At 36.3% G+C, this 24,929-nt stretch overlaps 1 protein-coding gene across 8 annotated transcripts in view; it reads left to right on the top strand.

Annotated features, from left to right (window-relative positions):
* Positions 1–22,562, top strand: part of GPHN (gephyrin) — a 622,612-nt gene extending 600,050 nt beyond the window's left edge. For all 8 annotated transcript variants that reach the window (XM_047079492.1, XM_047079490.1, XM_047079491.1 and 5 more), the window contains 5 exons: positions 1,054–1,127; positions 5,604–5,668; positions 9,433–9,536; positions 21,073–21,169; positions 22,269–22,562. In XM_047079492.1, the coding sequence (XP_046935448.1) occupies positions 1,054–1,127; positions 5,604–5,668; positions 9,433–9,536; positions 21,073–21,169; positions 22,269–22,402 (474 nt within the window). In that variant the 3' untranslated portion in view covers positions 22,403–22,562. The remainder of the gene's footprint in view (positions 1–1,053; positions 1,128–5,603; positions 5,669–9,432; positions 9,537–21,072; positions 21,170–22,268) is intronic.
* The last annotated feature ends 2,367 nt before the right edge of the window (positions 22,563–24,929 follow it).

Below are 24,929 nucleotides of genomic sequence, written 5' to 3'. Positions count from 1 at the left end.
TCTTTCCTGGAAACCAGAAAGTTTTGAAGTATTATATGGTGACTTGATCAGATTTGTTTTCAGATCTCTCTTTCTACTGTGGGGGGAATGAATTGGAGGAGGGCAAGACTATTGCCAAGGAGACATATTTCAGTAATCCAGGTGAGATGATGTTGGCTGAGGCTGTAGAGATAGAAGGGAACAGATTTTTAAAATAAAGTATCCTAAGCTTGTACAATATTTAAATTTTAGTAAGTGACTAGACTTACTCTTAGATTAATGAATAGGAAACTCAGCAATAGAGCTAGAGGTTGAGAAATTCTAAAGACTGCAGTTTGTTTTCTTTATGTCTACAAAACCAACCGCATGGCAGTGTTGCCTTTCATTTTCAAAGGTCAGGTTTTGTCAAACCACTGTGGATTGGTTGTAACTTTAAGCTGGTTGTGTTTTTGTTGGCAGAATATACATTTGGAACAATTAAACTCCCTTTACTCTGTTTCAGAGCTCCCTCCCTATTTTTTATTTTAGTTGACTTACTTAGATTTGGCAGTCTGTGGGCAAATGTCCAAGTCTTTCCTCAAGGAATGTGTGCATTATTTTAAGTCCATTAAGTAAAATAATATAGTATACATACATGTGGTTTCCCTGCCCCAGCACAACTTCTTAAGCTTCTTATTTGCTAACATCCTTTCTCAGACATAAAATTCTATATTAAAAGAGAAACAGTAACCTATCAAGTAATGATTTATATGCTAATGTGGTTATTTGGTTTATTATCTAATTGTACTAGAATGTATTTTTTATGAAAGCAGGGACATTGTCTCTTTTGCTCAAGCCCATATCCCCCTGTACCCAGATTAGTACTCAGCATATACCAGGTACTCAATATTGAAGAATAAATGAATGACAAGAATGAAGAGATGAAGGAATATTTGTCTTAAGTAAATCAAATTCACTAAAATAAGGTGTTTCTTTTCATTTCAATCTTATAAATTCATTTTATTTTCATTTGAAGTTTTGAAAGTCTGATATTAGAATGTTTGAAAGTAAAGTGATTATTTTTCGTATTTGCAGGACTATCTCAAGCAGGTGCTGGACATTGATCTTCATGCTCAGATCCATTTTGGCAGGGTTTTTATGAAACCAGGGTATGAAAATAATCTTGTTATCTCATATATGGGGTTGGCTTGGCTTGCTTTGACTAACAAAGTTTTAAATGTTTTCTTTTTATATTTTCTATTATGGATTATTTATTCTAATAAAAGAAATAGTATTAGAATTCCTTGCATCAGTGTAGCGCCTACCTGAAATGGGAATTCATCTTCTTTATGAGTCACTGGGTTTATTATAAACAAAGCAAAGCAATTTTCCAAACCTTTTCTCTGTAGTTCCCATGTCTAGTTCCTTCTTTCTCTTTTTCTCTTTCTCTCCATACTGCTGCTTTCTCTCCTTTCAAAAACATTTTAGTATGAAAATTCTCAAAATGCACAAAAATAATGAGTACAGTGAAACCCCCGTGTACCCATCACCTAGCTTCAGTAACTATCACCATTTTCCCAGACTGTTTTATCAATCCTCCCTTCCCTTTTTGAGAGGACAGAAGGCTAGATTGTTTGTTGGGTTGTTTGTTTGTTTGTTTTTGGGTTTTTTTTGTTTTTTTATTGCTTTAAAGCAAATTCTACAATGTCATTTTGGTATACATCTCAAATAATAATAACGATAACAGCAGCATTCTCTTGTGTAATCACAGTGGTATTCTTACCTAACAAAGTAAATAAGAGTATCTTAATATCATCTAATACCCTGATCATATTCAAAATTCTCCCAAATGTTAAGAAAAAGAATGTCTTTGGGGAGCCTTGATGGCTCAGTTGGTTGAACATCCAACTCCTGATTTTGGCTCAGGTTATGATCCCAGGGTTGTGGGATTAAGCCCCATATCGGGCTCTGTGCTGAGTGTAGAGCCTGCTTAAGATTCGCATGCTTGCTCTCTCTCTCTCTCTCTCTCTCTCTCTCTCTCTCTTTCTCTCCCTTTCTCCCATTCTCCCTTTCTCTGCCCCTGTCCCCAGCTCGTATTCTCTCTCTGTCTCTCAAAATAAAAAAAATAAATTAAAAAAAAGAGAGAATGCCTTCTTACATGCTTTATTTGAATTAGAATTCATCAGTTCCACAAGCTGTATTTGGTTATTAAATCTATATTGAATAAGAACATTTACCTCTACCCTCCTTTTTTCATGCCATTGACTTGCTGAAGAAACTGAATCATTTGTCCTAACAAATGGATTTGGCTAATGGCTCCGTTGTGGTGGTGGTGAACTTGTTCTGCTCTCTTTCCAGTATATTGTATGGACTAGAAGTTAGATCTAAAAGCTTGATTAGATTCAGATTCAATTTTTCTTCCCTTTGCAAAAATACTTCATAAGTACTCTTTCATACTGCTTCTTACCACCTCCTGGGAGAAAGAAAAATAACCACATACCAAGATCTGGCACATCTCCTAAAGCTAATAACTCCCTAAGGAAGGGCTGATGGAGGTTCTGTAATCAGTTATAAATCCTCAAAGAATGCCAAACAATGGTGTTGATGAAAATGTGTGGCCATGTCTTTAAGCAATAGTTTGCCTGTTCAGACCTGTTACTCTATAAACGTTTCCTTCCCCATTCAAAGGCTTCAGTGTAGAGGTGAGCATTCAAATTCTAGCACACCTCCGTGCTGTCAGGGACAACAGTAATTATGCTTTCGTTTCAGAATTCTACTCTGATGGGTATTCATGTGAACCCTAAGAGAGAGTAGAGGTGAGACATCAGTTGTTAGGAGTGAGCTATAGGGACATCATAAATTTCAGAAACCTTTTTTAAGTATAAAGGCATCCCTCCTCAACTCCCCGATTTATTGGGTACCTCTCATCAGGTCTAGGATTAGGCTTTATCACCATGATTTTACCATTTAAGTATGAAGTTAAGATTAACCCTAAAGTCTTCTCCACAATTTGATAGAATGTAAAATTCCTGGCATTATATTTCTGTAGTTGCCCCAATATGGCTACTGCTAACAAAGTCCTTTTATTATTGAGACTATTGAATTTGAATCATTCTCATTAAGAATATTTTGTCTTAAGTAAATATTACTATGTTGTGAGTGCACAGGCATTTTTTCCCATCCCTGTAGGCAGTACTAATTTGATTAGAATACAGAGGACATCCCAAAAGCATGTCAGTGTGCTTCTCAGTAACCTCAAAAATTGAATTGACTGTTCTTTTTGTAGTGAGAAAGAAGCTGATATTAGTTGCCCTCACCTCTAGAGGAGAATTATTTGTAATATCTATTATTTAAGTCAATCTCAGCACCTGTGATGTATAATTTTGGTACTATTTTATTTTCAGTTTATCTTTTTACCCCTTCAACTTAACGCTCTCATCAGTTCCTAATGTTTATTCTCCTCCCTTAAAGTCATAACACTCTGGGACCTCAGTCATTGTATAAATGCTGTTACATTCTGATCTCAAGAGGAGAACTGAACAATAGGTGCTGAGTTAGAAGGAAATGGCTTACCAGAACTTAAACAAAAGCTTCATAGTCTTGTAATAGGACACTCATGATAGCAGTGCATGATAAAATGTTTTGTTGTAATGGAATGCTTTTTAAATGAGTACCTTTAGAGAAATCACAGTACCTGTCTGCAAGATGTAAAAGATAATTTAAATTGGCTTTAAATATAGTAGAAGGAAAGTATTATGCATTCCCTCCTCACTCTTATTATGTGTGTTAGTTTGCTATAATAAAATAGTTTAGAAGTTTAAGTGGGCTTCCTTTTACTTGGCCAGAATTTATACTTGTCTAAAGATAAGAATTTAAAAGTAATTGCTCCTTAATAGTAGAACAAGAAGTATAAAAAGCTCAAGAACAATTTAGCTTTGCTCTTCCCACATACAGTACATTAAGAATGTAATTAACCTCTTTCATTTTAGACACAGAGATATTCAAAAAGACATTTGAAATATTACCAATCAGGACTACCAATCACAATTCTATGGGTCGTCTACAGTGAACATAGCTGTTGCCAGGAGTGTATCTTGGAAATTATTTTCATCACATAGTAACAGTCATTGCCAAATAACCTATTCATAAATTGGTATGATAATGTAATCTAGTTTTTCTAAAATACAGCCAAGAATCAGGAAATAAGCAAAAAGGGCCTCAGAGTAGCCAAAAATAGATGTTACATAGTACACATACTAACACTTCACAGTAGACCCTCTGAGAGCCTTGTCCAATTATGAGCCATAAAATTAAAAGAATCTTGGTTCAAATCTTTGTTTTCCCATTTAGTAGCTAAGTGATTTGAGCCAAATTTCTTAATCTCTGAGTCTTAGTTTCCTCATCTATAAAATGGGATGATACCTGTTACTTCATGGGATTGTTGTGAAAGTTAAATGAAATAATGGATGTAATGCATAGATGTTTCTTTCAAAATAATAACATTACTATTATTATTATCATTCTGACAATATAATTATTACTAATCCTCTTTGGTTCCTAAACCTAAAGCCAGCTTTAAGGGACAAGATGATGGAGCCTAGCATGAAGGGGAGCCACAGAAAAAAACTAAGGGAAAAGAGACAAGAACCTCAGTGTGTGGGATGAAGTTATGGTTTATAGGTGAAAACAATGCACAATATACCCTTGTGACCCTACATCACTGTAGGATAGCAGAGTAGAATAAGTTAATAATGATAGTTGTGAATCATCAAAAAAATGTTAAAAAGCTAATAATGAGTGATCCATTTTTGAAAGACAAAGTTGCAAAAATAATAAAAATGATTTAGGTACTGAAAGAGATAATTTTTCAACTATATGGAAATTTTAACATTCCCTAATGATTCTACATTACTCAAGTTTCATTAATATAAGGAAATCTTAGCTAAAAGTTTATATAAAGCATAATCAATAGAAAAAAATATCACTATTCTTGACGGCCTGTCCACTCTATGCCACTTACACTCAGCCCTCTCCCACACCCCCATGATCAGGATTCATGTCAGAATCTTGAGGAAGTATAATTTATAAATATTTTTAAATTAATATTGCTTTAGTTTTGTTCTAGTCATGGTATTTTATTTATTTTGACATTTCAAAAAAATCCCTTCATAAAAAGCCAGTGTTGTGTTTATTGCTGAGTATAGTTTTAAATGGTTGAGGAGTACTCATCTTGAACAACGGGCAGTTATCTGATAGACTATCACCAGCTAGTCTTGCAGTAATAAGAATGATTGTTGTAGATCTCCAGCAAAAATAGTATGGATGTTATCAACTAGAAGGGTAGAGAAACTCCAGGATTTGAGATACACTTCTCTGACACTAGCAGGAAATGGAAAAAAAAAAAAAAAAAAGCTACAGAAAACCAGGAAGTTTGGTTACTTGAAAATAAAGATGCTAAAAATAAATTAATGTAAATGCTTTTGAAACAATTCATGGTATAAAGGTTTAAAGAAGAGTCAACAGAAAAGTATTTTTATATGATAAATACTCTATATGGAAATGCACATAGCAAGAAAACTGGAGTACTTAATTTACTTGTCACATTACTTAGCAGCCCCTAACAAATGATCTCTTTCATTCTCTAGCCTGCCAACAACATTTGCAACCTTGGATATTGATGGTGTAAGAAAAATAATCTTTGCACTACCAGGTAAGAATAATTGAAACAGTTTCTTTTGCTTTTCCTATAAAAATGATCAAAATCATTTTGAAACCCAGGTGACCAGTTCCTTATCAGAGCACTCCATTTGGAATCTGAAAGACCTGGGCTCAAGACCCAGCTTTACTTACTGTATGACCTTGGGCAAATCACTTACACTTTTTGAAGCTGTTTCTTCATCTATACAATGGGCTAAAGCCTACTTTGTATGATTGGTGTAAAAGTCAAATTAGATAGTATCTTTCAAAGTATATCCCAAACCCTAAAATGGTAGCCAAGTGTTAACTGTCACTAGATCTATCTGGGGTACCTGCTTTTCCTTATAAAAAATTGGTCTAAGTTAGCAGTCTAATCACCTCCCATAGCTAGAAGTATTGTGTTCATAAGTCCAAAGGGCCTTGAATCACCCATGAAAGTAAATGGTAAACAACAACAACAAAAAAAAAATACAAAACTGGCTTTTGTTCTTGCCAGATTTGGACTGGGATGGGGCAGGCAACATGGAATGAGGGGTTTCTCAGCCAAACCCCAGGCATCATCAGTCTGACCATATCACTGTCCCCCATCCTCGCTCCCGTGTGAACAGAAACTCACATGTTCAGACAGTAGAAAAAGTGAAGTGGTTCCGTTTATAAAGACTTTCAGTCAGTTTTTTATTGATTTTTGGCTTGCAGTTAAAGCCATGCTTTTAAAGTCATTACCAATCTTGATAAATTCTAAAGCAGTTTAGAGGTTTTGTGTATCTACTTGTTATTTTTTCCAGCTTTTAAAATTATCCTCTGATCTGTAGCAGCGTCCTATTCTCTATGTTTTCGGACAGATTCCTTCAGAAAATAACCTGCTTATTCCTTTCAGATGCACAAATCTGGTGACTTTGGGATACTTATCTGCTTTTGATAGTAAATAAATCTCAAAATAGAGTATAAGGAAAGGAAGACAGGCAGAAAATTTTGAAAAGCATTTTTTGGAGTTTTGAATTTTGAAAGCATTTCTAAAGCTCCTATCTATAAGCATAAAAGATTAGGTTTATATCCTACAGGAAATGTTAAGAGAGAAGATTGTTAAGTAAAGTAGTCCTCAAATGTATCTGTAGTAAAAACTCCCTAGGGCCTTTAAGGTATGTATGCTCAGATCCTCTGGAAAAATGTGATTCTCTTCCTAGCTTCATTTTGCCTAAAAAAGACTGTTACTTTGTCTACAGAAGACAGGACTTGCCCTATAGACAAAGAATTATACTGGGAGCCTACTTTGCCTTTACTTATGAACTATTGTTCATCTGCCAAAGAAGTTATAATTAAATAACCTATTGTCAAATTGCTACTTTCATTTGAAATTTTCTCTGCCCAGCCTCAGTGAACCAAAAGAGGGCAGCAACAACCCAGATGTTCAGATTGTGGAATCAGTAAAGTGGTTCCTTTTAAAAGGATTTTAAAATTCATGATTGTATTTCTGCTTTTCTGAAGGCTGCACATTTAAAACTGTTACTAATCTTGATAACTTTGTTTGTTTGTTTTGAAGAGAGAGAGAGAGACAGCATGAGCAGGAGAGAAGGAGGAGTAGAGAGAGAGGGAGACACAGAATCTGAAACAGGCTCCAGGCTACAAGCTGTCAGCACAGTGGCCAGTGTGGCTCAAACTCACAAACTGAGATATTGACCTGAACCGAAGTTGAACATTTAACCAACTGAGCCACCAGGAGCTCCTAATCTTGATAACCTTTAAAGCAGTTTAAAAGATTGATGTAGGGGCGCCTGGGTGGCTCAGTCGGTTGAGCGTCCGACTTCAGCTCAGGTCACGATCTCACGGTCCGTGAGTTCGAGCCCCGCATCGGGCTCTGGGCTGATGGCTCAGAGCCTGGAGCCTGCTTCAGATTCTGTGTCTCCCTCTCTCTCTGCCCCTCCCCCATTCATGCTCTGTCTCTCTCTGTCTCAAAAATAAATAAACATTAAAAAAAAAATTTTTTTTAAAACTTTAAAAAACGTTAAAAAAAAATTTAAAAAAAAACTTTAAAAAAAAAAGTTTTTTTTAACTTTTTAAAATTACCGTAATAACATATGTTCACTATAAAAACATTAGAAAATACAGGTAAGCGTTAAGAAATGTTATTGGTAATCCCTTCCCCCTACACACAAAATAACCACTATTTGCAATTGTTTGCGATCCATTTTCAATTAGAGTAATTTTATAAAGCAGCAGCATTACAAGAATGCCGTCATCGTTTTTTTTTGCTTTCCCAGAAACATGTTCATCTGTGTATTTTGAGACAGGTGAAAAGCAATTAATTCTCATTAAGAGTCTGCTGTGCTGTTGGGCAAGACAACTCATTTTTCTATTGAAATTATTACTATTACTCATCACTTTTTACAGCTTAAAAAAATCTATTCTTAACTACTTTTGTGGGTAGAAGAAAATTAAAGGTATGGTTTTAGCTAATAATAGGCTAAACCATTGCCTTTTACTTTGATGATGCAATTAGCAGCACAAGCCAGGCCAAGGGAAACTAAAAATCTAATAGTCGATCCCAAGCCCTCCGCGTACATATACATGCTCGATACCACTGGATTAATGTGTTAGTAAAATTGGATTTTTAGACCCAGGAGGGATATTGAGAGGCATGTAGTCCAAACCTTTCATTTTGGGAAGAGTAAAATTAGATTCAGAAAGGTTTGGAACTCACTCGGGCTGCTCAGTTTATTTAGTTAACAGTACCACACACGAAACGAAATCTGTGATTCTCAGCACAGTCATTTTTTTCATTGCCCACCTTTCTTTCCTTCGAAGTGCATGACCCACCCAGATTTCTTCTTGGAGAGGTACAACTGAATTCTTCAAGTTTTGCTTATAATTTTAAAAGAACTTGGTATTTCTATTAGTCTGCCCAGACTTCCATAACAGACTATCACAGACCAAATGGCTTAAACAACAGAAATTTATTTTCTCACAGTTCTGGAGACTGGAAGTCTAAGATCAAGATGCCAGCAAGGCTGGTTTCTGTTGAGTCTTTCTTCCTGGCTTGCAAATGGCCAACTTCTCACTGTGTCCTCACATGCCTTTTTTTCTGCATACATGTGCTCCTGGTGTTTCTCCCTCTTTTTATACGGACACCAGTCTTGTTGGATTAGGACCTCATCCTTATGACCTCATTTAACTTTGATTACCTCTTTAAAGGCCCTATTATCTATAAATACAGTCATATTGGGTGTTAAGACTTCAACATATGAATTTGCAAGGGACACAATTCAGCCTATAACAGTATTCCTCTTCAAGTCCTTTGCAGCTTAAATTGTTTAGTTTTATTTTTTTAATTTAAAGAGATTTCTGGGTAGAGGGGGGGTTATGGATACATTTCTTTGTGCTTAACGTATTTTCTAAATGTTTTTGTACGGAGCATGTATTACTGTGGCAATTTTAAAATATTTTAAAAATAGCAGGTACAATCTGCTTTAAAACTTACAAAGATTAGTAATGACTTTCAATGTATAGTTCCCAGGAAATTGGAAATAAAAAACTGTGTTAAACAGTTTCAGGGAATCAGAAGTTTCTGCATTTCACTGGTATACAAATGTTTATACCTTCTGTGGTATTTGGTTGACTGTAGCTCTATTCTGGCATCCTTCAGGATTTAAGGTGATTTAGAAGATTAGGAGTTAGTTGTTAGTCACTTCACTCTTTATGATGCCTGAAGGTATAGACAATTGTAATTTTTTGGCAAATTTTTATATGTATACTATAAATAACTGCTTGGTTGACTTTCAGGGAATCCTGTGTCAGCCGTGGTCACCTGCAACCTCTTTGTTGTGCCTGCACTGAGAAAGATGCAGGGCATCTTGGATCCTCGGCCAACCATCATCAAAGCCAGGGTAATGTTTTCTAAATGACAAGGAACCAAAACTGAAGCCTAATAACAATTAAGGATATGATTTTCCAACTGCCCAAAATAAACATCCAGAATTTTGTAATCGTTGTGAGGGAAAATGTAGTTATATTCTCCCCATCATGACAGAAATGGAGGGGAAAGGGTCCCATTTATTCCCAGCCCACATTATTCCACAACTTCTAAAGTAAATAATTTTTTCTGGCAGAATCCATATGGAAGTGGATATGTAATGATAAAATGGCAAATAGAATGAGACTGGCACTACCCTAAAATAAACCTATACGGAAGGAGGGACAAGAATTCCCTTTCAGCTGTGTAAAGTCACACAGCCAACTGTTTATCTTCTCACTTTTTCCACAACCTCTCTGATAAATTTTAAACAATTTGGAAAAAGATAGTCAAAGGACTAGAAGGAGACTAGCGAGTTAAAATAAAACGTTGACCACATTTTAGGAAAAGGACAACTAAGCCTAAGAAATTATACTTGGTTAAAAGGCCACTTAGAAATTAGAGTCCCCTTCTCCACCAACAGTTTGATTTACTACTACTCAGTTTGATTTACTACTACTCAACTAATTCTGTAACACAATTTCTATATAACTAATAATTAATTCTCTTGGCAATGTGACCTACAGTATCAAACCATTGCTTTTTTTAAAAGCTTGATTGAGATACAATTGACATACAAAAAATTACATATATATAACATATATATTTTGACGAGACATACGCATATGCCCATATCATCACCACAGTCAAGGTACTAACATATTTATCACCTCCATAAACTTTCTGTGTTCTTTTGTGGTTTTATTTGTTTGATTTGTGGTATGAACATTTAACATGAGAACTATCCTCTTAACATATTTTAAAGTGAAGAACACCATGTTGTCAACTATAGGTACTGTGTAGTACAACAGATCTCTAGAACTTAATCACCTTGTATAAGAGAAAATTTATACCCATTGAAAAACAATTCCCCATGGCACACTCCCCTCAGCCTCTGACAATCACCATTCTATTCTCTGCTTCTATGACTATTTTTTTTTATAAAGGGCTTTTTTTTAAAAGTTTGTTTGTTTGTTTGTTTGTTTATTTATTTATTTATTTTGAGAGAGAGAGAGAGAGCGCGCACATGAGTGGAAGAGCAGCAGAAGGAGGGAGAGAATCCCGACCAGGCTCCACACTGTCAGCGCAGAGCCCAATGTGGGGCTCCAGCCCAATGTGAAATCATGACCTAGGTGAAATCAAGAGTCAGATGCTTAACTGACTGAGCCATGCAGGTGCCCCTGTGACTGACTATAATACCTCAAATAAGTGGAATCACTCAGTATTTATCCTTCTGTGACTGGTTTATTTCACTTAGCATAATGTACTCTAGGTTTATCATATTGCCACAAATGGTAGGAATATCTTTCTTTTTTAAAACTAAATAATAGGGGCGCCTGGGTGGCGCAGTCGGTTAAGCGTCCGACTTCAGCCAGGTCACGATCTCGCGGTCTGTGAGTTCGAGACCCGCGTCGGGCTCTGGGCTGATGGCTCAGAGCCTGGAGCCTGTTTCCGGTTCTGTGTCTCCCTCTCTCTCTGCCCCTCCCCCATTCGTGCTCTGTCTCTCTCTGTCCCAAAAATAAATAAAAGTTGAAAAAAAAAATTTTTTTTTTAAAAATAAAAAAAAAATAAAACTAAATAATATTTCATTGTATTAATATAGCACATTCTCCTTCTCCATTCATCTGTCAATAAACATTTGAGTTGTTTACATATCTTGGCTATTACGAATAATGTTACAGTAAACATGAGAGTGCAGATGTCTCTGAGATCCTGATTTGAGTTCTTTAGGATATATACCCAGAAGTAGAACTGCTCAATCATATGTTCTATTTTCAACTTGGTGGGGGGGACCTCACACTGTCTTCCACAGTGGCTGAACCATTCTACATTCCTACCAACATTATATCCAGATTCCAGTTTCTCCACATTGTCGCCAATACTTACCTTTTGTGTTGTTGTTGTTGTTGTTGTTGTTGTTTTAATAGCTATCCTAACAGTTGTGAGATGGTATGTCATTGTGGTTTTGATATGCATTTACGTATCTTCTTTAGAGAACTGTCTATTCAAGTCCTTTGCCCATTTTTAAATCAGGTTATTTGTCTTTTTGCTATTGACTGGTAAGAGACTCTTATATATTTTGAATATTAACCCTTTATCAGATAGATGGTTTGAAACATTTTCTCCCTTTTCATAGGTTGCCTTTCCATACTGTTGTTTCCTTTGCTGTGCAGAAGCTTTTTAGTTTGATATATACTGGATATGTATTTTTTATACATAAAATACTGGATATGTATTTTTTATTTTGACAATTATGGATAATTGTCTATTTTTTATTTTGTGGCTTGTGCTTTTGGTGTCAAATACAAGAAATCATTGCCAAGACCAATATCAAAGAGCTTTTCCTGTATGTTTTCTTGTATTTTTACTGTTTTGGGTTTTAAATATAAGTCCTTTATCCATTTTGAGTTAATGTTCGTGTATTGTGTAAAAAAGGAGTCCAAATTTAATCTTCTGCATATATATATCCATTTTTCCAATACTTAAACTGTTATTTTTTGAGAGCTTTGAAATAAATTCCAATGTGACAGAATGCTATGATTAGTTGACAGGAAGAACACAAGGCATAGAGGAGGAAGAAGGAATATTTATAAAATATTGTGAGAATATATTGGATAAAATATTAAGGAAACCTAAGCTTCAGGTATTCTTTCTTTTTAATTTTTTTAATGTTTATTTTTTATTTTTGAGAATGAGAGAGACAGAGTGCAAGCAGAGGAGGGGCAGAGAGGGAGACACAGAATCTGAAGCAGGCTCCAGGCTCCAAGCTATCAGCACAGAGCCTGACATGGGGCTTGAACTCACAGACTGAGAGATCATGACCTAGATGCTTAAACCAAATGAGCCACCCAGGTGTCCCTAAACTTCAAATATTCTTAACATTGACCTTTTAAATATTGAGATTTTGTAGGCCAGCATATGAAGAGATCTCCTCCTTTTCCTAAAATTTTAGTAAAAGCTCAACTATATATTCTGAAAACAGATTATTGGGGGATTTTCCAATAATCATGGTGGTGGTCTTATTTTAAATTTAATGGAAAAAGAAGAAAAACAGCCATCAGTAAACAAAAAGTATTCTGATCAAATCAGAAGGTCAGAGTCATAAAGCTTAGACATCTAAACCAATAATATGAATTTGCTCACCATTTTCATATTTGCTAAATTTAGAAAATAAGAAAAATCTGCATTGTTATAAGAGAGAAAAAGAGGATTTCTCTTTGACTTTGCAAAGTTCTTATGAATCCTTTCACTTATTTCTCATCTTAACCTTCATTATCTCTTCTCTAAAACTGACATTGTGGCAGCTATCCTTTCTGACAACAGTGATGAGCTAGAGCTCTACAATCACACTGATGCATGGTACATTGTTCACACTGCTGCTCACTCCTGTCAACTCATGGAATTGAGAATTAGTCTAAGAATCAGTCAAACTCCCTTCTCCCACAGAGCAGTGTCACTGGGACTGTCAGATGGGTCATCAGTGTCCTTGGCTGTTTACTTCTTTTGGTTTTAACTCCTAAAATCACCCCCACACCTTTCCTGACATAACTGTCACTTTTAGAACATAACTTTATTCACTTCCTTGAAACATGGTAAAGCCTCTTGTCTGTGTTTTCTGACCATCCAATATGCAGCTTACAGACGCCACTTATTACTGTTCTCCAAAATGGCCACCAAAATCAGAGCCTCTCCCAATCCTTACTGCTTTCAGAAAGTGAGGTAGTTATTAAATGCTGGTGTCGGTAACTCGTAGTGCTGATTCTGATATAGCTGTCCTGTGGTTAGGGCAATGCTGCATTATTTTGAAAGGTCAACAGAAAAAATGTCATCTTTTGTATCAGTGCATTCTGACATCAATTTAGAACACTTGCACCATAACCTGGGTCAGTTATGGTTGAAGTTGAAATACTTCTGGCTTTCAGTAGGCGATTAAAAATGTAACCTTAATTCACTGAATTATTAACCTAATGCTTCTACAAACAGATATCCTTTTGTGTTTCCTTAACACATTTCCTTAATATCCCATCAAAGTGCCCTCTACTGCCCCTTGTTCTCAACTCGTTTCTCTAGAAATATACCTTACACAACTCCTATTAGTATTAACAGCCCATCTCAGGCAATGATTAAGAGAAGGGAAAGGGAAAATATTTTCATCTCCCATGGGATTAGGCCAGCATGTGCTGGGAGAGTATGGGCATGTTGAACTCTACTGGGCTATTCCAATTTTCCCATCTTATCTCTTCTCTTGAGCATTATTGTCTTCCTGCTATGAGAACTTCATGAATGCTTTCTGGCTGATGTCATAAACAGTAAAATACAAAGCATCTTAACAAAATGTTTATTTTGTTGGAAAATTACTAAGGTGTTTGCAGCTGTAGAGAGAAATATGATTATTTATTGTGACAAGATCAGTCATTGATCATTAAAAATGTTATTGGGTGCCTATTATATCATAATATTATGTCCTATAGATTAAAAAATGGATATGGAAAATTATAGGACTTTCCATGATTTATAAGAGATGTAAATCAGTTTTAACGTATTAGGAAATGAAAAATATATAAATGAAAATATAATTTATAAAAATTTTGGAAAAGTTATTTTGAAACTGATCCATAGCAGCATGTGCAAGCATTTTAAAGTTACATGACAAATTTTAGATAAATGATTTACAGGGTAAATAAACTCAAGGATCTCTGTGGTAGACTAATGAAATCAGCGCCTCATAACTTTTATAGCACTTACCAAAAAAGTTAACGTAAAGCTGCCTGAGCCACTCTTTGGAAGCTTTGACCAGATTGGAGCAAAGTCCAGGCCCCCAGCATCAACCTGGGCTTTGCGCATGTTATCTTAGGCCCCCGCCCAAGTAGAATCCCCTTTGGTCATCTGTTTTCTCACAAATTCTTTTCTCCAATCTGTACAGTCCTGCATCCCAACCTATTCCCTTGAACCTTCTGGAGCTTTCACTTTTTCCTCATTCAGGTCTTTGGCAAGTGTCTCATAGTCTACCTCTCTAGCTCACCTCTTACCATCAATTGCTTTATTTCTACAATTCTAAATATCTTTATTTCTACTTCAGCAAGTCACTTCCAATACCCTGAAGTACTTCATCCCAAAATCACCAACTCTGGTGTACAATTTAGGAACAAGGGCAAGTTACTATCAGTCTTTGTAAAAAGGGTATAAACACTCCTTTCACCCCTACCCTTAAGTCCTTAAGCCGCACTGGCTTTGTCACTTTCCTCACCCAACCTAAGTCCTGTGGTGTAGCACATCAACTTTTTTTTGCCTCTTCCTTCCATGATAGCCCACTCTAAAAATCCACAAACTTGGATCAAGCCTTCCTTCTTTATCTTTCACTTTTATTCCTAGGCCACAACTAGAGAAGAGTCTACAGCTGTTCACATTAGCACTTCTAATTTACAAACCTCAGCAGGGGCCCAAATTCCCTTCATGATCCTTTTATATCCTATGGATTAGCTTCTTCCATTCCTTACAGCACCCTTCCAAATCTTCACCATTCTCCTAAAGCTGCTTCCACCATCCATATCCTCTGACTTTTGTAACCAATAAGCCTGGCTTTGAATGATGGCTCCAACATTTACTAGATTATAATCCTTGACATATTTAATGGTTTCCTTTCTTCTAATCTTGCTTCCTCTTAAACCCCTGTTCTAACTCTAACCATGTAAGCATCTCCAACTAAAATGCTTCCATGCTTCACATGACCCCCGGGTTAAATCCAAACTGCTCGTGTGAACATAGGAGGCCCTTCACCCCATGGCCTTTTTCCCTCTCCAGCTTCATCTGTTTCTCGTCCTGAACTCTCACCATAGTAAGCTATTTACTGCTTCCAAAATGGACATGAGATCCCCTGCCTATGCCTGTGATTATTCCCCTTCCTAGAAGGTTCTTCCCTAACCACCACCATCTCCTTTCTCAGTTTTCAAGACTCCTTAGTCATAAGACTCAGAAATCACATCCCCTGTGAAGCCTTTCTTGGTGTCCCTAAGAAGGGTTGACTACTTAGCTTCTTTGTGCCATTTTAATACCTTGTTGACAGCTCTGGAAATAACGTTATTGCACTGGATTTGCAAATAATTATTTACCCTGGGAAATTTTTTAGGTCACTTCTCTGTAAGATGGACAGGACAAAGAGGAAGAACAAAATATTCTCAACTTTTTTTTATTAATAAATTTTTTTTTAGGTTTAAGTTCATTTAGGTTCACCGCAAAATTAAATGGAAAGTACATAGGGTTCCCATATACCCACTCTCCTCACACATGTACAACCTCTCCTGCTATTGACATCTACACCAAAGTGGTACATTTGTTACAACTGATGAACCAACTCACACATCATTATCACCCAGGGTTATCAAGGATTCACTCTTAGTGTTGTATATTCATTGGGTCTTGACAAATGTATAATTTCATGTATCTACCATTGTCCTTTCATACAGAGTAGTTTCTGTGCTCTCCCTATTCATCCCTCCCTCTATGCTATAATCTTGATCTTTTTACTATCTCCATAGTTGTATCTTTTCCAGAATCATGCAGCCTTTTGAGATTAACTCCTTTCACTTAGTAATAGGCATATAAGTTTCCTCCTTGTCTGGTGTACCACCATTTATTTGTCAATCCACCTACTGAAGGACACCTTGATTATTTACAGATTTTGGCAATTATGGATAAAGCTGATACAGACATCTATGTGCAGGTTTTTGTATGGACATAAATTTTCCCTTTACTTGGGTAAATAGCAAGGAGCACGATTGATGAATTGTATGCTAAGAGTATGTTTAATTTTGGTAAGAAACTGCCAAACCATCTTCCAAAGTTGCTGTACCATTTTGCATTCCCACCAATAGTGATTAAGAGTTCCCATTCCTCCACATTCTCACCAGGATTTGGTGTGGCCAGAGTTTTGCATTTTGACCTTTGGTAGGTGTGTAATGATATTTCATTGTTTTGGTTTGCACTTCCCTAATGACATATGATGTTGAATATCTTTCAATGTTTACTTGCCATCTGTATATCTTCTTTGATGAGATATCTGTTCAGGCCTTTTGCCCATTTTTTAATCGAGTTGTTTGTTAATGAATTTTAAGAATTTTTTGTATAATTTGGAAAGCAGACATCCATCAGATGTCTTTTACAAATATTTTTTCCCAGTTTGTGGCTTATTTCCTCATTCTGTTGACCTTTTTTTTTTCTCTAATTTTCTCCCTTAAACATTTACATGTAGAACATATATGATACTATACCACATAATACAGTTTTACCTCTTTTTTAATGTTTATTTATTTATTTAGAGAGAGAGACCGCATGCACACAAGCAAAGGGAAGGGGCAGAGAGAGAAGGAGAGAGAGACTCCCAAGCAGGTTCCATGGTGTCACTGCAGAGCCCAACACAGGGCTCGATCCCACAAACTGAGATCATGACCTGAGCTGAAGTCAAGAGTGGGACACTTAACCTACTGAGCCACCCAGGTGCCCCCAGTTTTATCTCTTGAGTGACTACTGCATGTCAGAAAAATATTTGAAAAGAAACAGAGGAAATAGTCTTAGTCCATAGCCCACTCTAGTTTTGAATGAATAGAAGAAGTCCTCAAAGGTGAAACATCAGGAGTGTCTTGGGAGCCCAGTCAGTTAAGCATCTGACTCTTGATTTCGGCTCAGATCATGATCTCATGGATCATGGGATCAAGCCCCGCATTGTGTTCTGCACTGACAGCACGGAGTCTGCTTGGGATTCTCTGTCTCTATCTTGCTCTCTCTGCACCTCTCCCATTCATGCTCTCTCTCTCTCTCTCTCTCTCTCTCTCTCTCTCCTTCAAAATAAATAAATAAACATTTTTTTAAAGTGAAGCATCAACTTTTTTTTTTAATTTTTTTTTAACGTTTATTTATTTTTGAGACAGAGAGAGACAGAGCATGAACAGGGGAGGAGCAGAGAGAGAGGGAGACACAGAATCTGAAACAGGCTCCAGGCTCTGAGCTGTCAGCACAGAGCCCGACGCGGGGCTTGAACCCACGGACCGTGAGATCATGACCGGAGCTGAAGTCGGACACTTAACCGACCAAGCCACCCAGGCGCCCCAAGCATCAACTTTTTCACCCAAAAAAAATGTGTTTTGTGTTTCCTCATGGTACATCATTCATGTAAGCACTGACACTCATAGTAAATAAGTGATTTCTTAAGCTAAGTGATATAATATGCCAGAACTATAATATCAGTACAGCTAAATATACTGGTTAATAAAGTATTCTGCATTTTTCATAAAATACCATAAAAATCTAGTTGGTTTCATCTCAGCAAAAGGAACAGCTGTTTGTAAGGCTACAAAAAAAAATTGTATTCACCTCAATTTGGTGCAATTGATTCTTGTTCTTTAAATTAACATAAATATCTTCCTTTAAAACAAACAACCCCATTTTGTAGATAAACAAACAGGTATAGGAAAGGAAAATAATTTCCTAACATAGCATGCCAGTTAACGGTACACCTGGGAGTAGAAGGCGGAGGTCAGATATCACCCCATTCTAGTATTTGTTCTCTCGTACTACCATGAGCCAATCAGTGCCTTTGCCAGGTGAAAACCTGCTCAGACACCTAACAAATAACACAGCCACGGGAATAGTCTTGTAGTTTAATTCTGGAGAACCCCCATACACAGATTGAAAGAGAGAGAGACATTTTTGCCCTCAGCTAAGCACACAATAATTCAGGAATAATGGCAAGTTACCCCTCAGTAGATATGAAATAGAGTATAAACATAAGCAAATCAACTGAAAGAGTTTAGTATGATTTAGCCAAGGAAAAACACTTCAGCATTAAATTTTATTCTGGATTCCAGAGGAAAAGCAGGGACTGTCAGAGTGAATAATTAGAATGTTTAAAAAACAGAGTAACCAGAATAGATTGGTGATAGATTTACCTGAATCAAAATTTCTAGGATATTCTTTTTTGTTATTATTAAATATAATTTATTGTCAAATTGATTTCCTTATAACACCCAGTGCTCATCCCAACAGGTGCCCTCCTCAATGCCCATCACCCACTTTCCCCTCTCCCCTGGATCCCCATCAACCCTCAGTTTGTTCTCAGTATTTAAGAGTCTCTTAGAGTTTGCCTCCCTACCTCTCTGTAACTTTATTTTTTTCCCCTTCCCCTCCCCCCATGGTCTTCTGTTAAGTTTCTCAGGATCCACATATGAGTGAAAACATATGGTATCTGTCTTTCTCTGCCTGACTTATTTCACTTAGCATAATACCCTCCAGTTCCATCCACATTGCTGCAAATGGCATGATTTCATTCTTTCTCATTGCCAAATAGTATTCCATTGTATATATAAACCACATCTTCTTTATCCATTCGTCAGTTGATGGACATTTAGACTCTTTCCATAATTTAGCTATTGTTGAAAGCTCTGCTGTAAACATTGTGCTATAAACAAGTGCCCCTATGCATCAGCACTCCTGTATCCCTTGGGGAAATTCCTAGCAGTGCTATTTCTGGGTCATAGGGTAGATCTATTTTTAATTTTTTGAGGAACCTCCACACTGTTTTCCAGAGCGGCTGTACTAGTTTGCATTCCCACCAACAGTGTAGGAGGGTCCCTGTTTCTCCACATCCTCGCCAGCTTCTAGAATCTCCTGATTTGTTCATTTTAGCCACTCTGACCGGCGTGAGGTGGTATCTCAGTGTGGTTTTGATTTGTATTTCCCTGATGAGGAGTGACGTTGAGCATCTTTTCATGTGTCTGTTGGCCATCTGGATGTCTTCTTTGGGAAAGTGTCTATTCATGTCTTCTGCCCGTTTCTTCACTGGATTATTTGTTTTTCAGGTGTGGAGTTTGGTGAGTTCTTTGTAGATTTTAGATATTAGCCCTTTATCTGATATGTCATTTGCAAATATCTTTTCCCATTCCGTTGGTTGCCTTTTAGTATTGTTGATTATTTCCTTTACAGTGCAGAAGATTTTTATCTTGATGAGGTCCCAATAGTTCATTTTTGCTTTTAATTCCCTTGCCTTTGGAGATGTGTTGAGTAAGAAATTGCTGTGGCTGAGGTCAAAGAGGTTTTTTCCTGCTTTCTCCTCTATGGTTTTGATGGTTTCTTGTGATCACATACTGGGTCACAAAACAGCCCACAATAAATATAAAAGAATTGAGATCATACCATGCACACTTTCAGATCACAATGCTATGAAACTTGAAATCAACCACAGGAAAAAGTCTGGAAAACCTCCAAAAGCATGGAGGTTAAAGAACATCCTACTAAAGAATGAATGGGTCCACCAGCCAATTAGAAAAGAAATTAAAAAATATATGGAAACAAATGAAAATGAAAATACAAAAATTTCTAGGATATTCAAGCTGTAATTGAATCATTTGATCTAAGCAATACCTGTTCTAGTTGAATAAAAGGTTTCTCTTCCATTTTAAGGTAGAGTAACTTCCATGATTATTGTGCTAATGGAAAATGTTAATTCTCATACACTGGAACAAGTCTTATATTCACCAAAATTGAACTAATCTTTGATAGGCTATCGTCCATAATTATACACTATATAAACTTGTTCAAGGAGTACCTCTTAGGTACCTACTACCAAGACATTATCACTTTGATTTATCAGATTTCAGGATGAATTTAATGAAATAGATTTTTTTAATGGCTCTAGGTTAAAGGTTGATTAGTCATTCTACATTGCATGTGTAAAGTGAAGTTGCTATATTAGAAAGGTTTTCATCCTTAATGGAAAGATATGAAAGATGCCATTCCATAATTCTTTTATTACCAGTGATGTGGCTAAACAAAAATGGTATAACTTTTAGTAGAGACTACTTTTATTTGCCTGAAAGAGATTGTATGGCCAGTATTGGGACATGGGGAATATTCAGGAGTAAAAGAAAGTGTCCCTTTTATGTTAAAGATAGGTCTATGAATTGGTAGCTGAAGAGTGCCTCAGTAAATATTTATTAGATGGACAGACGGGTGGATGGACGGATGGATGGATGGATGGACATACATATAAATAGATATTGAGCTTGTTTCTTTAGGTCTATTTCTTTTATTTTTCGGTGTTAAAATATCTGCTTTCTCAATTCATAGGTCAGAGGTACCTGTGCTATCAACCCATAAAATTAGACTTCAAAAATAGACCTTCTCTTTTTCATCTGCCCTTTTCCCCACTGTGAATACCAACTTCTTAGTCTTCTCTTTTCACTGGAACAACCCAACTTCTGGACTTCTGTATTAAGAACATAAGGTGGTAGAGGTGGGAACAGCAGAATGCCAAGATATTTTCCATGTCTACTTTATTCTTTGCACAATTTCCACCACCCTGTAGTTTTAAGGGATGATCAGGTGATCAAGTTTGTTTTCATTTACTCTATATTCTATAGTTATCATGTGATGTAAAACTGGATCCTCGCCCAGAATACCATCGCTGTATATTGACTTGGCATCACCAAGAACCACTGCCTTGGGCACAGAGCACAGGTTAGTCATTCACATCTGTGGGTATGTCTATCCATGTATCCCATTAAAACACAAAATTTATGCATAACCCCCTCCTTGGGTACACCTAATTTAGTAATTGTTGTACATTTTCCTTTTTGAAAGATTAGATGAGTTAAATTATTCCCTAATGGTATAGCATAAGAAGAAAATAAGAGTAAAAACAAAATTTTACTTATTCCATGGAGCCATATTTTCTAGATAAACACAAATTTAGAATTATGGAAGATTTTTGTCTATTTGTTCAACCTCTAAATTCTGAGCACAACTTTGGTTGTACTATGACTATGCTACTCTGAAATGTGAGATTAAAGCTCAATTATAATGTGATCCTCTGTAGCCTCTACTATACCTTAAATATTGGTAAATTTTAAGCACTGAGAAATCAATATTGATAACTCAAGTATTCTATAGTTACCGCCTCTAGACTTTAAACTTTTATCCCCAAGTATTCTAGTCATAGTTATATAACTTCTGATGTGTCTCCAGAAAACTGTATTACCCTCTAAACAAAGGTCCTATCAAGTGCAAACATCAGTTAACAGAGGGAATAAGTGCATAGGCAGTGTCTCCCCCAGACTTACATTCAAATTGGCCACCAACTAGTTAGTAGGACTGTAGGCAAATTACCTAACCTCTTTTGAGTCTTGTGCAAATTAAATAAGATAGTTAAGTAAAATGCCCACCACACTGTCTGGTACTTAATAAATACTAAAAAAAGTGGTAGCCACTGCTATTATTATCTTGTTTTAAATAAGTTTTAAAAGCTTCTCTTTTCAGACACACATAACATTTTTTAGCCTGAACTGAGAAATTCTATGGTGTTTTGCATAATGCTATAAAATCCTATTTTATTCTTTTTAGGCAATAATTTCTGCTGTTTATTTTTAGAGTTTAGTGAGAAGGTAGTAGGATACAGTAGCAAGGCCACCTGGAAAAGGGACTGGGAAGTCCGATCTTCTCTCTTCCTCTTGAAGACCTGTGTTTCTGTTCATGGGTGTTTATTTCGAAAAGAACCGCAAGGGCTCCAAATGTACACAGTGTGCTGCTTATGCTGCTGTAATGAGATATTTCTTTCTAGGTAATCAGATGAGCAGCCGTCTGATGAGCATGCGCAGCGCCAATGGCTTGTTGATGCTACCTCCAAAGACAGAGCAGTACGTGGAACTCCACAAGGGCGAGGTGGTGGATGTCATGGTCATTGGACGGCTATGATGGTCCCAGAGGGAGAAAGCTTTGATGCATGTCCACATATCATTGACTGTATCCTGTAATATGCAACGGCACAGCTAGTTTTTCTGATCTGGATAAAAGTTGATCTGTATAGTCAACATCTTGAACTATATTTCAAAAGAATTTAAATACCTTTTAAAGAAAAAACACCTAAAAATAAATCTTAACAGACAACTCTATTCTGATTATATCAAAGCAAATTTTTTCTTTCTTGCAAATTGCTTTGTGTGTTCAATGCTAGGTCTGATAGCGATAGCTTTTAGTAGACAGCAGTAGGTGCCTGCAGAACTTGTGTTTTTCTCATCTTTAAAATACAACTAATTATGCTCTTAATCAAGGCTGTCTGCTTATTTATACTAGCGTAGGCAACACTTGGATTTCCCTTCTTAGTATGCTTCATAACCGCTTTTCAGAGAGCTTTTGCTTGTTCTTTATCATGTATCGTGTTTATGTGCACAGTGCCAACAGAAGAGTGACCGGGTGGAGGCCCAGCCCTGCTGCAGGGAGCACCCTCACCTGCAGAGCGCCCGGGAGGCGCCTCACCCCGGTAGCCTCGTGGCACAGTACTCTGGGGCGGTAACTGGACACCTTTTATTTGAATAAACAAACTGGGGAAAAATGCTTCCTTAAGTGCTGACAGCCTTTTTAACCAATACATTTAAAATTGTACAGAACAAAAAATAAAATCAAAGACTGATCTTGTACAGATATTAGTGTTACCAGCATTCATGTGGAAATCAAGAGCAAAGAAAAAATAATGTTAACAACTCTGTACCATAACATTTTCTGTAATGATACTGAAACTTAATGAATAAAAAAAATCCTTGATCATTATTTAAAAATCTATTGTGTTGGCGTGTTATTAAAAAACAGAAGATTGTCATGCCATTCTGATGGGATTCTGCTTGGATAAAAGGAATAGTTAAGATAATGTGGCAAGGGTAAGTGGTGTAAAGGTGATTGAAATGTAGTATAATATATTCTGGGGAGCCTGGGTGGCTCGGTCGGTTAAACATCTGACTTCAGCTCAGGTCGTGATCTCACGGTTCAAGGGTTTGTGCCCCACCTCAGGCTCTGTGCTGACAGCTTTGAGGCTGGAGCCTGCTTTGGATACTGTGTCTCCCTCTGTCCACCCCTCCCCTGTTCATGCTCTCTCTCTCTCTCTCAAAAATAAGTAAACATTAAAAAAAATTTTTTTAATATATTCTGCATTTTATCATAGCGTTGTGATCTACAGCATTGTGAAAATACAAATTAGAAAGTACAAGACAACCTATAGTCAGTCTGGTCTTTCCAGTCATGGATAGAGAATAGCAAGCAAATTTAGAGGGAAGAAACTTAATACTGAGGAAAAGAAACTAATTTCTTATTAGAGATGCAATAAAAACAAATTTTAGACATCTACAGTTCTTTGGAATGGAGGAAAAACAAGAACTAATGAACCACAGTATTGCAGATGAGTAACTAGAAATTTTTTCATGTTAGGAAGGAAGTGAGAAATGGGAAAATTCTGTGCTACACGTGGAAAATATACAAATAAAATATACTTTATCCACTTGGCTCCTGTAGTAAAAACTCAAAGGCACTTTCTAACTGGTGATAACAAGAGACATTAAATATCCTGTAGGGTATACATAGCAAAGCAAACAACAAAAATTGGGCTACTAGTGAATAAGGTCCCAAATGATGATGGTGAATAAAGCCAAGTAGTAAACAAGGAAAATTTGATATTGATATCTGATATTTCCCGAGTTGAAAATAAAATGATCTATGTTTTAAATCTTTTATATTTTCAGTTAAAGAACATAAGATTAATCACTAGAAGTTAAATGAAAGATCATGTAAAGTATTCTTTGCCTACATTCATTCATTCATTGAGCATCTACTATGTGCTTGGGTGCAAGGTATATCCTGCTACTATTTACAAGGATGAAAGGAATAACAGCTGACACTATACTGCATCAAGGGAAATAAAACTGTACAAGGAACTATAAGATTTAATATGGTTGATATTTGATAATATATGTGATAAATGTGATAAATGCTATAATTCGGATTTAAAGAATTGGAGGAGTTCAAATGAGAATCTCATACAAGGTTAACATTTCAAGGGGCAGGGTGGCATTTTGGTGGATCTTGAAGGAAGGGTAGAATTTTAATGATGATGATGCAAGAGGAAAGGTATTGCAGAAATAGAATTATGGACAATTGATAATAATCATTTTTATTATAGAATGGAAGTTCCACAGGGCAAAGATTTTTGTTTATTTTGTTCACTGGTATTATCCCCAGGTCCTTAGAAAAGTTCCTGACATATATACACATGTGTAAATATCAGTAAATATTTGTTCAATGAAACACGTAATACAGAATTTACTATATGCCAGGCAAAATTTCTAAGCACTTTTCATATGTTTAATTTTCACAACAGAATTAGTGCTATTATTTATTATTTCTATTTACAGATGAGGAAACTGAGGCACAAAGAAGTTAAGAAACTTGTCCAAGG

Source organism: Lynx rufus, unplaced genomic scaffold, assembly GCF_022079265.1.
Source record: "Lynx rufus isolate CCGP_SWC_20201006 ecotype Redwood Valley unplaced genomic scaffold, mLynRuf1.p SCAF_17, whole genome shotgun sequence".
Taxonomy (NCBI): Eukaryota; Metazoa; Chordata; class Mammalia; order Carnivora; family Felidae; genus Lynx; species Lynx rufus.
The sequence above is the reverse complement of the archived record's forward strand: the minus strand, read 5'-3'. Positions and strand labels throughout refer to the sequence as shown.